This window comes from Rattus rattus, chromosome 3 (assembly GCF_011064425.1).
Source record: "Rattus rattus isolate New Zealand chromosome 3, Rrattus_CSIRO_v1, whole genome shotgun sequence".
Taxonomy (NCBI): Eukaryota; Metazoa; Chordata; class Mammalia; order Rodentia; family Muridae; genus Rattus; species Rattus rattus.
Genome location: NC_046156.1, coordinates 36,834,019 through 36,851,762, shown reverse-complemented (window position 1 = coordinate 36,851,762; position 17,744 = coordinate 36,834,019). Strand labels below are relative to the sequence as shown.

Below are 17,744 nucleotides of genomic sequence, written 5' to 3'. Positions count from 1 at the left end.
ATACAACCAACCCTACACATACAGAGAAGTCAGTCCAGTCAATGAGGAGTTAAAAGAATCATTAAATAAGAGTCCCTTAAAGTGCAGTAAAGGCTGAAACAAGGCTCTAATGGTCTCACCTGTACAGCACTGTTAAGAAAGCAGCTGTTCTGTCCAGGCTCATTTAACAGGCCTACAGTAGGGGCCAGGGACAGCAAGCTTCCAGCTGGATAGGCTTTGCCAAGGTTACCACTAGGCTTCCGCAAGAATTTCACCCAGGCCATTTTCAAGCGACTTCTTTTGCATTAAAGTAGTGTGTTGATGTGGTATTCTGGACAAGAAAATGGGTGATGTTGCGCTGTCCACTGAATTCCACGGCAATCCACAATAAGACTGTATGCTTCCAAGTCCATATTGTTCCTGATGGGCTACATTTCTGAGGACTTTCATATGTAAAAACAAAGTAAATGGTGAATTTCTGAAAGCTAAAAAGCAACCTATTTTAAACAAGGCCTTCCAGGTTTGATAACATTTAAATTTTATAAGTTGGACACACTGATAAAAATTAACTGCTAAAAATATATGACGAATAGATCATTTTCTTTAACGTGTAAGTCATTAGTCCTGCTGGGCTGAGAACAGAAGATACAAGCTGCACAGTTGGCGTCTGCAGGGCTCCTCTGGTCATTGTTTTCTTTATGTGTCTTTAGTGAAGCAGCTTTTCTCTGATCTGGGTGAAGTTAGCAAAGAGGACTCCATACTTCATCAGCATGACTCAAATCTACAAAAAAAAAAAAATTTAAGTAAAAGCTGATCAAGACTTTCTCACGTATTATTTCACACAATCATTGAATAAATCACAATTCATCTTCAAAAGAATTAGAACAGCATTCTGAAATATAAAAATAAAAACACTTCACTTAGGTTTTTTTTAAGTTGTTAGCACATTAAACACTACCCACCCCACACTGCCATGTTCAGAGGAAGGTATAAGAAAAATATTATCTGAAAAAATTACATTAAATCTGAGGTGGTAATCTGTATTTGTCAACAACAAATTATTGTATTAAATAAATGTATGGTCTATAAACAGACTATTTTTTTCCAAGACAGTTAGATTTTATTTAAATTCCTAAAAGGAACTAGACTAAATAAAAATCCTGAGTGAGGTATTCCACTTTTTTCACAAATGTGTGCTCCTGTTTTAATGGACTTTAAATGTTCAACTCCTCAATTAAAAACAAGTACTCAGGGCTGGAGAGATGGCTCAGTGGTTAAGAGCACTGACTGCTCTTCCAGAGGTCCTGAGTTCAAATCCCAGCAACTACATGGTGGCTCACAACCATCTGTAATGGGATCCGATGTCCCCTTCAGGTGTGTCTGAAGACAGCTACAGTGTACTTACATACATGGAATAAATAAAATAAATCTTAAAAAAAAAAAAAACAAGTACTCAGTATCAACAGTTTGTTTAATCAACTAAATTTCCTTCTTGCATTCTTTCATTTAACAAATACCCACTGAGCCGCGTTCTGTGCCAAACACAGTGAGGAACGCTCAAACAATGCTTCATCCTTGGACAACAGAATAAACAACCAGAAGTTACCTGTTCAGTATTAACGTGGGGAAGGTAAGGAAGCAGGAGGGCAAGACAGCTGAGAAAGGACTCAGTAGGAAGGTTGTATCTACATCAAGATTTGAAAGAGATAATGCCACCTGAGGGGAAGAACCCCAATTAGCAGGGACAGCGACTTTAGATACTGAGCCCGGACAGGGGACAGGTCTGGTATGATGGAGGAACACAAAGAAGCCCAGCGTGGCAGGAGAAATGCTAAAGAAGAAAGCATATGCAAAGGGATGCCAGGCAGGAGAGAGTGCATCCTTGGCAAACTGAGGTGAAAGGCATTGCTTTCCATCTTCACAGCACATAAGAGAAGAGAGATTAGGTCAGTTTACCACCACTGATCAAATACCCACCGGAAGCACATCTGGAAAGAAGAAAGCCACCAGTCTCTACAGAACCAGTCAACAGGCCTTGTTTCCAGGCCAGCTTATCAGCTGCCTGTCTCAGATACAATCTTTCCACCCCAGAATCAAGGATGCTCACCTCCTCCATGAGGTCACTGTAACTGACCTGCTTAATGAAGTAAAATATTTTTTAAAATTATAAGGTATGCTAGCTGTTTCTCCTATTTAACTCTATAATTTGCAACCTTCTCTTAAAGAGATATAAATAATCCTGAAACGCATCATATAATTAAATTTTTAATTAATCCATCCATGCTTGTACAACATTAGGGAGCTCTTTACTGGTAACTCTTTATGTGGTGACTGAATGAGAATGGTTCCCATAGACTCACATGTTTGAATACTTGACCACCAGCTGGCACAACTGTTTCAGACAGAGAGGGAGGTGTGGACTTGTTGAAGGAGATGTATCACAGAGGATGGGCTTTGAGGTGTCAAAAGCCCAAACCACCCCCAATTAGCTTCCTCTGCCTCCTGCTAATGGATCAAGACTTGACCTCTCTCTTAGGCCTGTCTACTCACTGCCTCGCTCCCCACCAACAATGCTGATCAACTCCCATCCCTCTGGAAACTGTTAGCCCCAAATAAATATTTCCTTCTAAAAGCTGCATGGTGTTTTATCTCAGCAACAGGAAAGTAACTAGAACAGTATCAAATTTCTGTTTCTATTATTTTAATTGTGTGTGAATATGGGCATTTACATACCATACAGCAGTGGTCAGAGGATAACCTCTGGTCTTGATCTCTACTTTCTACCTTGCTGAGGACAAAGTCTCTTCATTGTCTTTCTGCTATGTAGGCCAGACTGGCTGGCCTGTGAGCTCCTGGGAATTCCGGCTCCGTTTCTCAGCTCTCAGCTCTCTGTAGAAATGCTAGGATTAGACACTTGTGCCCTGTGTTCAGCTTTTATGAGGGTTCAAACTCAGGTCCTCACAGTTGCAGAAAACGCTTTTATCACTAAGCAATCTCCCCAGTCCACAAATCCCCATTTTTAATGGAATGTCCTTTTACAATTATATTCTTTCAACAAAACTTAATTGTCACCAATTCCACACCATGAAATATGTGAAACAATTATTTCCTTTTAAGAACTCAGGTTTGTGAGGGGCAATGATTGATACTTTAAAATATTGTGCCTTCCATTTCTACATAAGACGTCAGACAAGTAAGTATGTGCTCTTGATTCCTTTCCTCTAACCCAATGTTTCTCCACATGTAGGCCATGACCCCTGGGGGTGGGGGGGGTGGGTAAATGACCCCTTCGCAGGAATTTCCTGAGACCAATAGAAAACACAGATATTTATATTATGATTCATAACAGAAGCAAAATTACAGTTTTGAAGTAGCAACAAGAGTAACTTTATGGTTGGGGGGGGGGTTCACACCACAACATGAAGAAATGTATTAAAGAGTCGAATTAGTAAGATTAAGAATAACTGCTTTAACCTATCTCTAAAGATCAGAAAAAAGTTAGTCAGTCTAATGAAAAATGGAGAAAGCCTGAGGATACCAAGTGACTGGCTCCTATAGGAGGAAGGTGACATCGGCTAAGAGACCAAGTAGACATTTCTAGGTGTAACCTTCTCATTCCAGAGAACTCTGAATCTACACAACACAATGACAGGGAAAGGACCGCTACCCAGCGCACCTGGGGGAGATTTTACATCAAATCAGTGTTACAGAAAAAAACAGTTTGGGAAGTGAAAGTGAGAAGAGCATGACCTCTGTCCCTGTCCTCACCCCCATTACACAGTCCTGTGAGCTCCTTAGAGGAGAGATGGCTCCGCAGTGAAGGCATTGGCTGCTCTGCTAGAGGACCAGGGTTTAATTCCTAGCGCCCACACGGCAGCTCACGGTTGTCTGTAAGTACAGTTCCAGGGGTGTGACAACCTCACACATGCAGCAAACACCAGTGTATATAAAATAAAAATACGTAAAATCACTGATAATTTTTTTAAAAAGTTCTTTATAAGCATAAATTCTCAGACTTCATCACTGAAGTCCCTCCCCTCCCCTCTATTCCCTGAAATCAGCTCACATATTAGAGCTGTCACCTTGCTTCACTTCCCCACAAACAGGACTAGCTTATGATTCTTCAGATAAATATGACTGGAGTCTTAAAAAATATGAACAAGAGAGAATGTAGGCCAGTGAGATGGCTCACTGGTTAAAGATGCTTGGCAACAAGTCTGGCAGTCCAAGGTTGATCCTTGGAATAAAGACCCCAATTCCCGTAAGTTGTCATGTCAGCCACATGTGTGGTGATATGTTCACATACAAGCAATCTCATGCTTATTTTCTATAAGTAAATAAATAAATAAGCAAGGTAAATAACAAAGAGCCAAAAAGAGGTAATGAACTGAATCCTCCATAGCATAGGAAATGAAAGAGCAGAGGAAAGACAAACAACACAGTACTAACTAGTTGACAATGAAAATGAAAACAAATACAGTGGAAAAGAAAATATCTATGAGCAATGAGTTCAGGTTATACCCATACATTGCCTCATCTCTCAAGGCCCATCAGCTTCAATTTGCAATAGATAGGATTAACACAGAGGCCCAAGACTGGCCAAGGTACAGAAATCAGAGACCAAATGATCAGCCCTAAGTGGAACAGATATACCCCATTTCCAGAGGCATAGGGATCAATGTAGAAGAGGTGGAAGAAAGTGTAAGAACCAGAGGTAGTCTATGACCTAAAGGAAACAGTATCTTCTGGACCCTGCAGAAATATGAACTCACTCCACACACGAATTCACAGTACTTGAGACAGCCCACACAAGTCTTCTGCAAGCTCAAGCCACACCAAATCCAAAATGGAGATTAGAGTTAGTCAGAAGTCCCAGCTTAGCTGAGGAGCCCTAGCTGAGACAACAGATGGCTTCTAGGAGAGTCAGTGTCTTCTAAAAATGTAGCCCCTGGTGAGTAGACCATACTCCAAGACAGGCCACACATCCAGAATATCTGGACAACACAAATCTGTCTTGATGGGTTTTAAAACAACACACATTGGATGGATAAGGAAGGTATTGGATCTAAAGAGAAGGGGGGGGTGGGTATTGTTATCCAAAACTTTCAGAGAACTACTAAAAATATTCTTAAGTTCTCACACAAAGCACTATAAAAGCAGTACACACACACATATACACACACAATCATAAACACTATTAAGAGAGGCATGGATGTACTCAAACTCTATCAATGATTCCTAAAAAGAAAAAGTAAATGCCTCTAAAAAGATGTAAGAGTTTCAGAGCTCAACTTGAGAGGTGAAATAAGCAAGCCAGACGGATGGCGTAAAGTCCAAATATAACGTGAAGAAAGGGAGTAGGAGAGAAACCGTCAGGTGAAAGGATGAATTAAACTAAGTCTCTGCAAAAGCTATCACATTAGACAAATCTTCACAAGGCTGATTAAAGAAAAGGGAGAGATAAACTGATAGAACTGATCTAGGAGACAAGGTCATATGTAAGTAGTGAAAACACTGTTAAAACAAAAAACTTCTAAAAATCTAAAGGTCCAGATGACTGTACAGGAAAGTATAGTCCTAAAGGTAATTCAAGCAAAAGTATAAAACAAAAAGACTAAATAGTTGAGGGGAAAACAGAAAAGAGACAAGCATTTTCCCACTGACAGTGGCACCAGAATTGGATGAAAAGTCAAACATTACCCAATTTTCAAAAAGTCATTATTTTCCAATATTAAATTATCACAGGCCACAGGGAAAATAAACTACAAAATAGCCCCAAATGAAGGAAGCATAACCTTCATGTCCAAGTGTGGTAAGCCTCAGAGCAGTAAAACATAAGACTGCAGCTTCTATAAAGATCTGTAAGCAAAAGTGTGTCAGGAGAAGGAAAGGTAGAGCTCATTTCAATGGGAGTCTATATTTATGCTCTAGAAAGCATTGGGGAGACTGTGTTGAAAAGAAGTAACATTGTTCATAATAGCCAAAAAGTGGAAATAATCCAAATTCCATTGACTGGAAGATAGACTAGATGTATAAACAAAATGTGGTGTGGTCATACAATGGAACATCAATCACCACAAAAAGAAATGAACTACTGGTAACATGCTACAGGGATGGCCGAGCTAGGTGAAAGACACGGAAGGCCACATACTGTGATTCCATTCACACAGTACAACAGGGGTTGGTTAGGACTGGAGAAGAAAGGTCTGGGAATGGGGGTGGGATTTGGAAAGGGGGTGGCAGCTAAGGGTACAAGGTTGTTCCTCTTTTTTTCTCGGTGATAAAATACCCTAAAATCATAGTGATGGATATACACTTGTGTGGGTAACTAAGAACTACTGGCAGGTACTTTAAATGGGGAATTAGACCATACATGACTTACACTTCAAAAAGAAAACCTACCATGGCAGGTCTGGCTTTTGCTGGTCTGCTTGAAGGCTGGCCTTCAAGAGCTTGGAGGCCTCTTCCCCTCTCGCTTACCGGCGCAAGCGTGCACTAAGCTACAGACAACTTGACTTATCAAAATGCTAATTATCCTTGGAAGGCTAGAATTTTGGCGTATTCTCAGTAGAGAATGACTATGTAACCATCCTCCAACAAAAATGTCTGGCAGTCTCTAGTGGGCTTCCTGGCAGACATCATTTTCAGTTCACTGTTAAGTCTCTACACGAGGAAGGACAGTCCTGCCTAAGCTCACTGGCAGGAAGCCCCTGAAACCTTATCTTAAATGTGCTTATTTTCCCACTGCAAGGAGACTACAATGAGTAAGGTAGGACTACACAGCCGTCCTGAGACCTGCTGTGAAATAGTAAAGGATGCTCTTCAATAGCTTCAACTCAGGCGAAATAATGTAGCAGTTAAGAGCTACCAACCTCACAATTTAAAAATAATTGTTGGTGTATTAAAAGGGAAATGGTGCTTTCTTTTATTGTTGATTAGTTACACACACACACACAGACACACACACACACAGACACACACAGACACACACACACACACACGCACACACGCACACACACGCGCACAGCCTTCAAACCCAACACTGAGAGCTGAACAGTGCAGAATAAAAACATTACTGACTACTGGGTAGCAGCAGTAAATCACGAAGGAAACAAAGCAGGAACCATTAGCAGAGACGCACTAGTCTATCAAGGTCTTTGCAGGGTCTGCATCCATTCTCAACATGAAGTGGGCTTTCATTATGAGAGGTGGGGCTTGTTTACTTCCCACAGCTCCAGTTCTCTAACCTTCTCCCACCTTATCAGTATGGTAGATACAAGGCCTTATCCAGCCTCTACACTTGCCTCCTACTGACCACTTTCTTATGGTGAGGGTAGATCCAATGTACTTGACTTGCTCAGCATCACGCTCTGAAAGGACGGAGCAGCTAAGTAGCACACCCACCTCTCAGCTGTGTGACTCTATGGAACATGTGGCAGGCTACTCTCAAAACCCTGCAGGAACTCTGTGGGACACACCACTAGTTAGCATCCTGGACACCCCTTCTTGTTCCTCACTCATGAGGCCCAGCCCTCTCCTCTCTGAGTCTGAAAATGATAAACTGTTTCTGTTATTCCATGAGCTGTGGTAAGAAGTCCCCTTTGTCTCCCTGGCTAAACACACTCAAACCTGGCTTCTTTCCCATTAGAGCTTTAGGAGAGAATAGCTATCCCAAACTGAACGCAATTCGAGCAAGGGCCACAAGGGTAGGGCCACAAGGGTATCTGCCATAGGTAACTTCTGAGGGAGAGAACACTTGGTCACACATAGGTCCTGGGTGCTTAGGCACTCGGTTGTATGTCAGAATAAAAATACCATGAAAAATGCATAAGAACCCATGACCCAAGTCACCTGAAGCTCTGTCAGGGCAGGGCTTGTTCACAGCCACTCCCCAGAGAGACCATGACACCAAATTAAAGAAAAAATCAACAGTGTTCTTATGCAACAATGATTCCACTTGGTGTAAAGCAAGGAAGTGTGGGCGCATGTATGTTTTACATGAACAGCCAAGCAATTTCACTTATATCTGAAACAATGCTGCTCAACCAACCTGCAGACAAGGAGGGAAAAACCTGGGCCAAAAATAACTATGAATTGTACTAGTCACATTTATGTAACTTATAAAGTTATCTATGTAAATATGTGTTCACAACACAAAAGGATAAGCAAGGAAACTAAATCTAAAGACATTTAATGCACCAATGTTAGGATCGTGCAAGATTAAAGGGTATCTCTTTAAATTCAGTATCAAACTGACATCTGAATATCAAGCTATTGTAGGAATTAGAAGTAAACAACAAACCAATGCTTTAAATTAAAAAAAAAAAAAAAAGTGGGGCTGGAGAGATGGCTCAGAGGTTAAGAGCACTGAATGCTCTTCCAGAGGACTTGAGTTCAATTCCCAGCAACCACATGGAGACTCACAACCATCTATAATGGGATTGATGCCCTCTTCTTGTGTGTCTGAAGACAGCTACAGTGTATGCATATACATTAAATAATAAATAAATCTTTAAAAAATTATTTGAGTGAAGTTAGAAAATATTAAAAAATTTTTAAAAAAGTGAGATTAATATATAGAACTCAATGACAAGGCAATACACATCAAGTTTAAAAGAAGCTGATAAAATTTAAAGTTCTGGATACAACAGAAAACAAGACTGAATACAAATCACTACAATACAAAGGACTAAAAAAATTAAGAAAACAATTCTCTTCAAATAGAAATGAGACAAGGTTGCAAGAACTACAACCAACAGAGAATGACTATACACGCAATACACAGAACTACTGAAGGCTAAAACATGACACATTACACAAGCAGAAAGTAAGACCAAGACTACAAATCAACAGACAGAGAAGACCAAATGGCTAGCAAACACACATTTCGACCTTGGAACACACAACTTACTACTATATACCCATTCGACTGGCAATCCTCACAGCATGACTGTGCCAGCACTTGAGGTAAGTGCCTATTTATAATAGATGGATGTCCAGTGATAGACCAAAGCTAGGTGGGTAAGTTTGCTCAGTGCATGAGAGCAGTCCATCAGAAGGCTGCTCCAGGAATGTGTGAGACATCCCATGGCCCTGGGTAAGGGCAGCGGGTCACACTGATAAGGGGAAGAATACAGGAACTCTTCAGACGTAAAATCAAAGATGAAAGGGCTCACGCTGTCCTGATTTTCTATCTCCAGGTCCAACAGCTGAGCAGCAAAAAACAAAGCACATTACAGGGACTCCAAACCTAAAAGAAGATCTAAGTGGGCTGGCCAAACTCTGACCTTATATTAATCTTAACGGTATTATGCACACTACTGTAGATTTCTTATTCTACTTTTCTCTTCTGCTTATATTGTGGTCAGTCTTAGCACTCAGTAGGATAAAAACTGAACAGTTTGGAGACACTAGTATCACTCCCTGTATTCTTACATCCAGGATTTAAAAACTAGCCTGCTTTTCTGAGTCATGGTTATTCAACAAAATTCATTCCTCTAATGTAGAGCTGAATGAGTTTTGACATGTAATCACTACCGCAGCCAACTGTTTCCAATCCCCTGAAAGCTCTCTCAAGCCTCTTCACAGCCATAACCTTTTCCAGTATGGGGAGAAGTACAATAATATGCATGTATACATGCACACACACTCACATACTTTACACCCTACTGTCCAAAACCGAGGATAGGCAAGATACAATCCATTGATGGCATCTGTTTTCTGACAGATGATGACAGATTATTTGGGAGGGAGGGGGAAATCTAATGACAGAAGCCTTTAAAAGCAACGAAAGCTTTCTTTAGCTGGTAGAGGGTAGGGAGAAGGTGGACAGATTTCACCCCTGCAGGGTAACAAGGATATGGAGCCCACATGAGGAGTGTGGGGAGCCCTTAGGGCCGGAGAACTGAGATTTTAGTCCTACAGGGAAAAGAATCTGCCCGTTAGCAGATTCTTCCCTGAGGAACCTACACATTTGACTCTCTGACCTCAGCCGTGGGACACCAAGGACAGAGACCTTGTTGAGCCTATCTGGACTGGCTCCCTAAAACTATGAAACTATAAAACAATTGATAGGAATTATTTTAAGTTGCTAAACTTGTGGCAATTTGTTACACCATAACAGAAAACTATGCTCCCCAACTAAAACAAACATTTATCTGCTTTTGTTCCCAGAATTTCAATTTTCTAGAATTTCACACAGAGGAAATCATATGTTTATTTCTCTTGGAAGAATGTTTTTGAGTTCCACCAACTTACTGCACAACTCGGCCACTGCTAGTTCCTTTGTATGATTAAGTAATACTGTTGTGAAGTAACATACCCAAATTTATATTTCTGTAGTGTTTCCAACCTATTGTAAATAAGCATGAACATTTGAGTACAGCTCTTTCTGTAGTCTGGGTTCCCCCATTTCTCTTAGGAATATATTGAGTCAGATTACTAGAATGTTTGATGACTTATGTTTTACTTCATTAAAAAAAAAATCACCAAATGCATGGTAAGCTTTCAGACACTGGCATTTGAGGTCTTCACCACCAACTGCTGCCTCGATCTCTTTCATTTAGAGATGCTGTGCTCTGCACTGTTGCGCTGTGGCTGAACACACATTTCCAGACCTAGCGAGACTCAGCAGCTTTTCACATGCTTAGGTACCTTCCGAGCTCTCAGGAAAGAAACCATATTCAGTCTTCTAGTCACCATCTGACTTACTGACCTTTAAGAATGCTTTAATTTTGAAGTATTAAGTTTTGATGAAATCTAACTTATCAGGTTTTCAGATTTTCTATCTATTTTTTGTTTGCTTTAGCTGTTACACAAAATACCCATGTTTAGATATTATAAGTAATAAAAAACCTATCTCTTGCAGTTTTGAAGGCTGGAAATACTAAGGTCGCAGTGAATGGTGAGGGCTTACCTTTTTCAAAGATGGTGCCTTCTGGTATCCACACATGGGAGTAGAGATAAGCAAGAGTACTCTAACCTCTTCATTCATGAAGGTTTTGCTGTCACAACCTAATGATCCCCCCCACCCTGCCCTGCCCCGACCCGCCCAAACCTCACTTGTTAGCACTACTGCACTGGGGAGCAGGTATCAACTTACATTTTAAGGGTTCACAGACATTCATACTACAGCGACTCTCTAAATAGACCTACCCTCTAACCTCACTAAAAGCCACCTGATCTTTGCCTTTTCCCATTCCAGCATACTGGCTCCTTATCATTCTCAAACACGTCTCAAGCAAATCCCTACTCTTGATAGCCTTAACAGCTCTCCCTGTGCCTTGAATTACTGTTTCCCCTGATTCTCCTGCCTTTGCCTTCTGTTCTCTCCAAAGCCTCACTACTTTCTAAGTATAGCCTAAAATTAAAGTTGCAAACCATCATTACTTCTATCTTACCTTCCCAATTCCCCTTGGCATTTCCTATCCTCTAAAACACTATGTAATTTACCTATGGTATTGTATGTTTTGTTTACTGTCTCTTCCTCTCAAGTCTCTGGAAATGTAGAGCAAATCCCAAGCATCTTCTGTATTTATTAAATGAATCTGAGAGGGGAAGGTGACATCCTAAATAACAGGTGTTCCTAACAAAGATCACCTGTCAGAGTCCATCCTTTTGACATTGAAATATGATGTTGTCATCTACAAACATGCTCAGTTGCACTTACAGAGAAAGTCATGGATGGGCATCTTGCTAGTGCTCATGTCTTCAGCCCCTGAAATGCTCCCCCGTTTGCCTTAGTATCTCCTGTCTGCTCAGCCGTCATCTCAATCTTAAGATGATGGCTTACCTATCTTCAGATTCCCTTAATTATTCTATCTGTAGTCTATAGCAACATGGTGCAGCTCTCCAGATGTAACTCAGGATAAAGTACCCCACCATCCTCTGTCAAATCAGAATCGACTTCGTCAGTGTGGTGTGGATGGAAGTTGGTAGAAGAAAGGGGAGAGAAGTAGAATGTTACAAAAATGAGGGTATAAGAGAAAGAAACCAGTCTACCACCCTTTCACCTTTGGAAACTCAATGTAGGGGTGGTGGTCATGGTTCAGAATAGCCAGAAGTGAAGCTTAGAGGAGGAAGAATCCACAGCTGGGAGTGGCTGTTCATTCCTACTAACACAGCACTAAGGAGGCTAAAGCCAATGGCTGGACACCAGCTAAGGCTTCGTGGTGAATTCCAGCTCAAACTGAACTATACAAAAATTGTGTCTCAAAAAGTGCCCCTGCCCCCAAAAATAAAAATTCTGACGCGATTATTTAACACACTTTATTAATATTTGCGTCTCTAATATCTAGTACACAGAATCTGTTAGAAAAGGTTTACTGAGAAAAACCTGCTAACCCAGAAAAATGTAAATGCTAAGTCAGAAACAGTATTGCTTGGTGCTAGAGAAGGCTGCTAAGTTACTTTCCCAGAGGATCTACACTGATTCCCAGCACCCTCAGGTCAGTTCAGAATTGTGGGTCTCAGGTGATCTGCTTCTGGCCTCTGTGGGTAGCAGGAATACAGATGGTGCACACATAAAGGCAAAATACCCATCCACCAGAAAAAAAAATCCAGCAACATTCCTTAAAACTTTTCCGACCTTTAATTCCTTTTATAGTATGATAAAACTTCATACTAACACAAAGATGTCAAATAACTAATTTTATTTACTAGTGCAATTAAAGATGGAACTGAGGTTCTCACAGCTCTGTGGTCACAGCACTGGCCTACTGTGGGCAAGGCCCATGACCTAGTTCAATGACCGGCACCAAAGAACAAAACAACAACAACAACAACACACACACACACACCACACACAAACACACACACACACACACACACAGCACTTACACACACGTACATACAAAGCTTTGAAAGGTAGGATAGTGAAGGTTTACATAAAATTTTACTTTCCAGATTACTAATGTGAATATATGAGGCAATTTGAGCCCCGTGGACTCTTCCTGTGGCCTAATATAGGCTCCTCTGGTAGCATTTGTAAAAAAGAAAAATGTTACCAAAAAAAATCAATCACACAGAAAACCAATTATATTAAAATTTAATCCTAAACCATATGTAGTACACCTATAATCTCAGTGCTTGGAAAACTGAAGGAGGAGGATTGCAAAATTGAGGTTAACCTAGGCTACACAGGAAGACAACGAAGTAAATAAATAACAAAATTATAGGCAGATACTACATTTCTGATCATGGACCACTAAGAAATTGGTACAGAATATGAATTAACTTGGAAAAAATAGTACAAATGTGTGTGTGAGTGTGTGTGTGTGTGTGTGTGTGTGTGTGTGTATGTGTGAGAGAGAGAGAGAGAGAGAGAGAGAGAGAGAGAGATTCTTATTATTAAAAAAAAAAAGCTCAATAAGCTACCAAGATTAGGGTGTTATATAAAGTTATTTAAAATTCCAAGAACTTGTAAGGATTTTTTTTTATGTATGGTAGAGCAAGTTACATCTATTTCTTATTTCTATTATACACACACATTGCAAACGAGCATTTGAATAATCATTGCAACACAAAGTTAATAATCTACCATCCAATACTACACCTGTATCATCACTAACTTCTACCCTGCTTTTCCCTGATGACACACATCAGCACATGTCCTTCCCTAACACACGATCTCATGAAGAGCTTCGTACTGTAGCACACTGTGTACAGAATGTTTGCATGTACAAAATGTAAGCTACCAAGCTTTCTGCAGATTGTCATTAGGGACTATAATTAGGTCATACCTTATAGTTCAAGCTACGAAATAACAAATCTGCTTAGTATTTTAATAACTCACCTTTGTCAGTTAACTTAAAAGCCCACTGTATGGATATAAGATGTATTTTCAGAAAGTTGTAGAGCCAAGCAACCTCCCTGGTTCATTCCTTCTACAACTACAGAGCTCCCAACATAAAGGAACGACTGAAGTTAGCGTGTAAAAGTGCCTATCATCCTTAAAACAGATTCGATTTCTTTTCATCTTTAAACTTTATCCTGTTAAAACAAACTTCCAAGCCAGGGGAACACCAAAACTGCATTTCTCGATACTACATAGTCAAAATAAACTTTTAAAAGTAAACAATATAAAAAAATATCTTGAATCAGAGTAGATATTGAAACTGTAAGAGCATTGTGGGCTTTCTTTCTAAAGAGCAAGAATAAGTAGAAAGTGCATCCTACCGCTAAAATGGAAAACTTTTTTAAAAAAAGTGACATCTGCATCTTTTAGAGAAAATAGTAGTGAATTGTTTGTGTGAAGTACTAAGAATTCGATAGAACCTACAACTTTATGAATAAAATAAATCCTAAGGGAAAGGCTTGTTTGGGATCTCTTGTTTTTTACCCTTTGGGGAAAATACATAACTACCATTGACTTGATTTACAAACTAAATAAATTGCTTTCAGAAGTTTATAGCCAGTAATCATGAACCTAGACAAGCTGTCCAATGGGGCTCATTTTAAAAGTCTCTAAAAGATAAGTCGAAAAACCTTATTTTTCATACTTCAGCTCCCACCTGCAGTAAATCTAATTAGAATTCTTCTGACAATAGCAGATAAATCACACATTACTTTTGAAGACCTTTTCTTCACTATTTTTTTCCTTTTCTGACTAACATAATAGAATGGTCTTTGCCTCGACCATCATCGACACAGAACTGAAAACAGCAGAAAATAAAACTGACAAGTTATCAATGTCACCAATCCTTTCTATCATAACTTTGTCAGTCAGCACTGACTATACCTTTTAAATGTGAAAATCAGCGTGCCTTTCCTTCAACGCTTCAGTGCTGATCACAAAGAACTTAAGTTTACAGTCAATGTACCTCAAAAGCAGCCTTGAAAATATCTTGGGAGGAAAGAATATGTTTCCAGCTACGGAAGACTGCAAGCAGATAAGGACGTGCGGTACGTTTTGCAAGCATTTATCAGGATCTGCTCAGAGAAAGCCAACCTTTTGAGAATAACAAAATCTCAAAACAAGCTCAGATTGCAGGGCTACACTCCCAGTTACACCTGTGCAGGCACTTCCTGTTCCCCCGCGCCGCTGGAGAGTAGTTTGGTAATTGTACCGTAAAGCGCCGTTTAGAAGCTAAACATTAACTCTGTGCGTCCGCACAGCTACTGAGAAACAAACCACCAACCCAAGATTCTATCACATCCAATCCAGTCTGCTCTCCCAAAGAGGGACGCCAATCACGCTGGAGCCCTGGAGAAGGCTGAGTGCTCGGACGGCTGTAGGGTTGAACCGTGAGCCGCAGGAGCCTGGCCAGCGCATCCCGACCCGGCCGGATCCCGCCTTCAGCCTGCGGCAACCCGGGTCAGCGCGCCCGAGCGCCGCCAGGCCGTGGGGACGCGAGTCCTCCGCCCAGCCGGGGCTCCCGAGACTCACCCCAAGCTCTACCTCCCGGTGCCGTAGCCTTCCAGTCCCGCTGGCCCGGCTCCGCCTCGCGCCGACACCCACAACGTCGTGACAGCCAAACCGACACGCACAGAGACAGACTGCCCCACCGCCGCTCTCAGCCGCCGGACCCGCGCAGAGCATGCGCGCACGCCCCAAACCCAGGGGCCAGTCTGGGCAGTGACACCTGCAATCAACAGGTCTCTGGACCCCGCCCTCCCTCGCGTCAGGACGCCCCGCCCCCTTGCGCCGGTCCTGCCTCCTCGTCGCGCCCCGCCCCCGCACGTGAGTTCCCGGCTTCCCTGCGGGTGATGCTCCCTTTCCGCGGGCTTCTGTGAGGCGCGAGATCCCGCGAGAGCAGGACTCAGGCTTCTCCCGACGCGGGGGTGGCTCGCCGAGGGGCGGGCTGTGAGGAGGGACGTGGCGGATCCTCGAGCCCTGTTGTAGGCAGGGGACTGCGGTTCATTTCCACAGCAGACACGGTCGTCCTGGTGTTCTCCGCCTTGGTTTTGCGGCTTTGCAGGCTGAGTGCGGATGCGCCAGGAACTGAGCCGAGGTTCTGTGTGTTCGACCATTGCTAGGTCGGCACCCGGGCGGTTCTCGTGGGGAATCGGTACGGTTTGTGTGCCGTTGAGTGGTTTCCTTTTTGGTGTGAATGTATTTTCCCTAATTGGGGGTTTCGTGACCACTAATAAAATGAACGTCTTCATATCCATGCTGACCCAGTTAATATTCGTCAGAAATTTTGGCAGCATCGTTTCCGCGTTTTGGAAAAGGTTTTGAGTTCCAAGCCGCCGCAGAGAACCAGACTAACCTTTGTTTGAAAAAAACTTTTATTTGGGATCATAGTTAAAAGGAAAACACAAACAAACAAACAGAAGCCTGGCTGACTATTAAGATGTCTCAAAAAGTCGATGTAGGTTTGGAGACATTTCCAATCCTGGTATGAGTAGAACATAGTGGTAAAAGGAGACTTAGATAAACTCAAAGGTGACTCTTTAATTTGCCTGAAGAAACCGCACTAGGAGACCCTAGAAGCTGATTGGTGACATGCAGTGAGGTCATTGCACTTGACACTGGATCTCTGAGAATTTATTGCGTGTTTACTACATAAAAAAAGTAATATGAAGCTATAGATGCTGTCCTCAACATTAAAATCTGGAGGGGAGGGAGCTGGAGAAACCAGCTCTGAGGAATTTAAAGTGATTGGCTCCATGCTATTTCCTCCTGGTTCTGCAGCTACCTGTCTAATGCACTTTAAACGTTTTTTTCTTCCCCTGTGGATCCTCTCTTCACAGCACTCTGTTTTGAGGTGTTTAATATATCTTATGTCCCCTATTCCCAACCATGGACTTAACCTTTCATCTATATTGTGTATTCCCAGATGTGAAATATCACATGAAAAAAAATAGACCTGGGAGCAAGCAGTCCAGATCTTGTTATGTTAATGTCCTTTCATGTTTGCGTCAGACTCTTGACATCACAAGATCTGAATGCCTTGCTCTGGAAGGGGGGCTGAGGTCAGAGGGTTGGTGGTTGTGGGATTGAAGCTAGGAAGGTCACAATGTGGTTGTTACAACTCAAACTGAGGAATGTACTACCCTGTGGCTAAATTCCTGCCAGTGTTGACTGGTAGGAATAGCAACATTCTGTCCAGAGGAACTGGGATCCAGTAGTTCCTGGAAGTAATTAATAGCTATAGGTGTGGTAAGTCACGACTGTTGGGGTGGAGTAGGGTGAAATGGTGCACAGAGGAAAAAAAGAAGCTAAAAGAAAGAGGCAAAATTAGATGCTAGGCGAAATCTTTTTCCTATCAAAATATTCATAAGGAGGTCTGACAAATAATTGTATATTAACTAAGCTCTAGAGAGCAGGAAATATATATATATTCCCCCCCACACACTGGAGTTTTAGGCATAGTTAAGGTACCAGTCTGGTCGGTATGAAGTCCAACAGTCCTCCTAGAGGGGAGTGAGGCTTGTTGTAGGGAAGATAGGAAAAAGAGAGATAATGGGAGGGCTGCAGGTCAACACCACACCAGCAGGGAGTGTTATTTTTCATAGCCTTTTTATACCTGTACCCTGGGAAGCAAAGCCACAAGCCAACAATCTGCTGTTCCCATCCAAAAACCTCCCTATTCCTCCCACCAAGGTCAATAGAATCCTCAGCCCCTCGTGTGCACCTCCTCTTATCGTTCCATGCCTCAGCAGGACAGGAAGTCTGCCAGCAGACCCTGACCTGCCTTGACCCTGCCTAGCAGGCAGACTTTTCTCTCTTTTTCTCTGCTTCAGAGAAGCAGCAAAAGGCTCCTGTCTGTTAAGCATCTGGTACCAGTGTTCAACAGATACATAATTAGTGAATGGAATGAAAA

The 17,744-nt window shown here is 41.8% G+C and overlaps 1 protein-coding gene across 1 annotated transcript in view; it reads right to left on the bottom strand.

Annotated features, from left to right (window-relative positions):
- Positions 1-15,566, bottom strand: part of Usp53 (ubiquitin specific peptidase 53) — a 59,682-nt gene extending 44,116 nt beyond the window's left edge. The window contains exons 1-2 of the mRNA XM_032897376.1: positions 15,365-15,566; positions 120-760 (exon numbers count right to left, since the gene is read on the bottom strand). Of these exons, the coding sequence (XP_032753267.1) occupies positions 120-263 (144 nt within the window). The 5' untranslated portion in view covers positions 264-760; positions 15,365-15,566. The remainder of the gene's footprint in view (positions 1-119; positions 761-15,364) is intronic.
- Between the last annotated feature and the right edge of the window lie 2,178 nt (positions 15,567-17,744).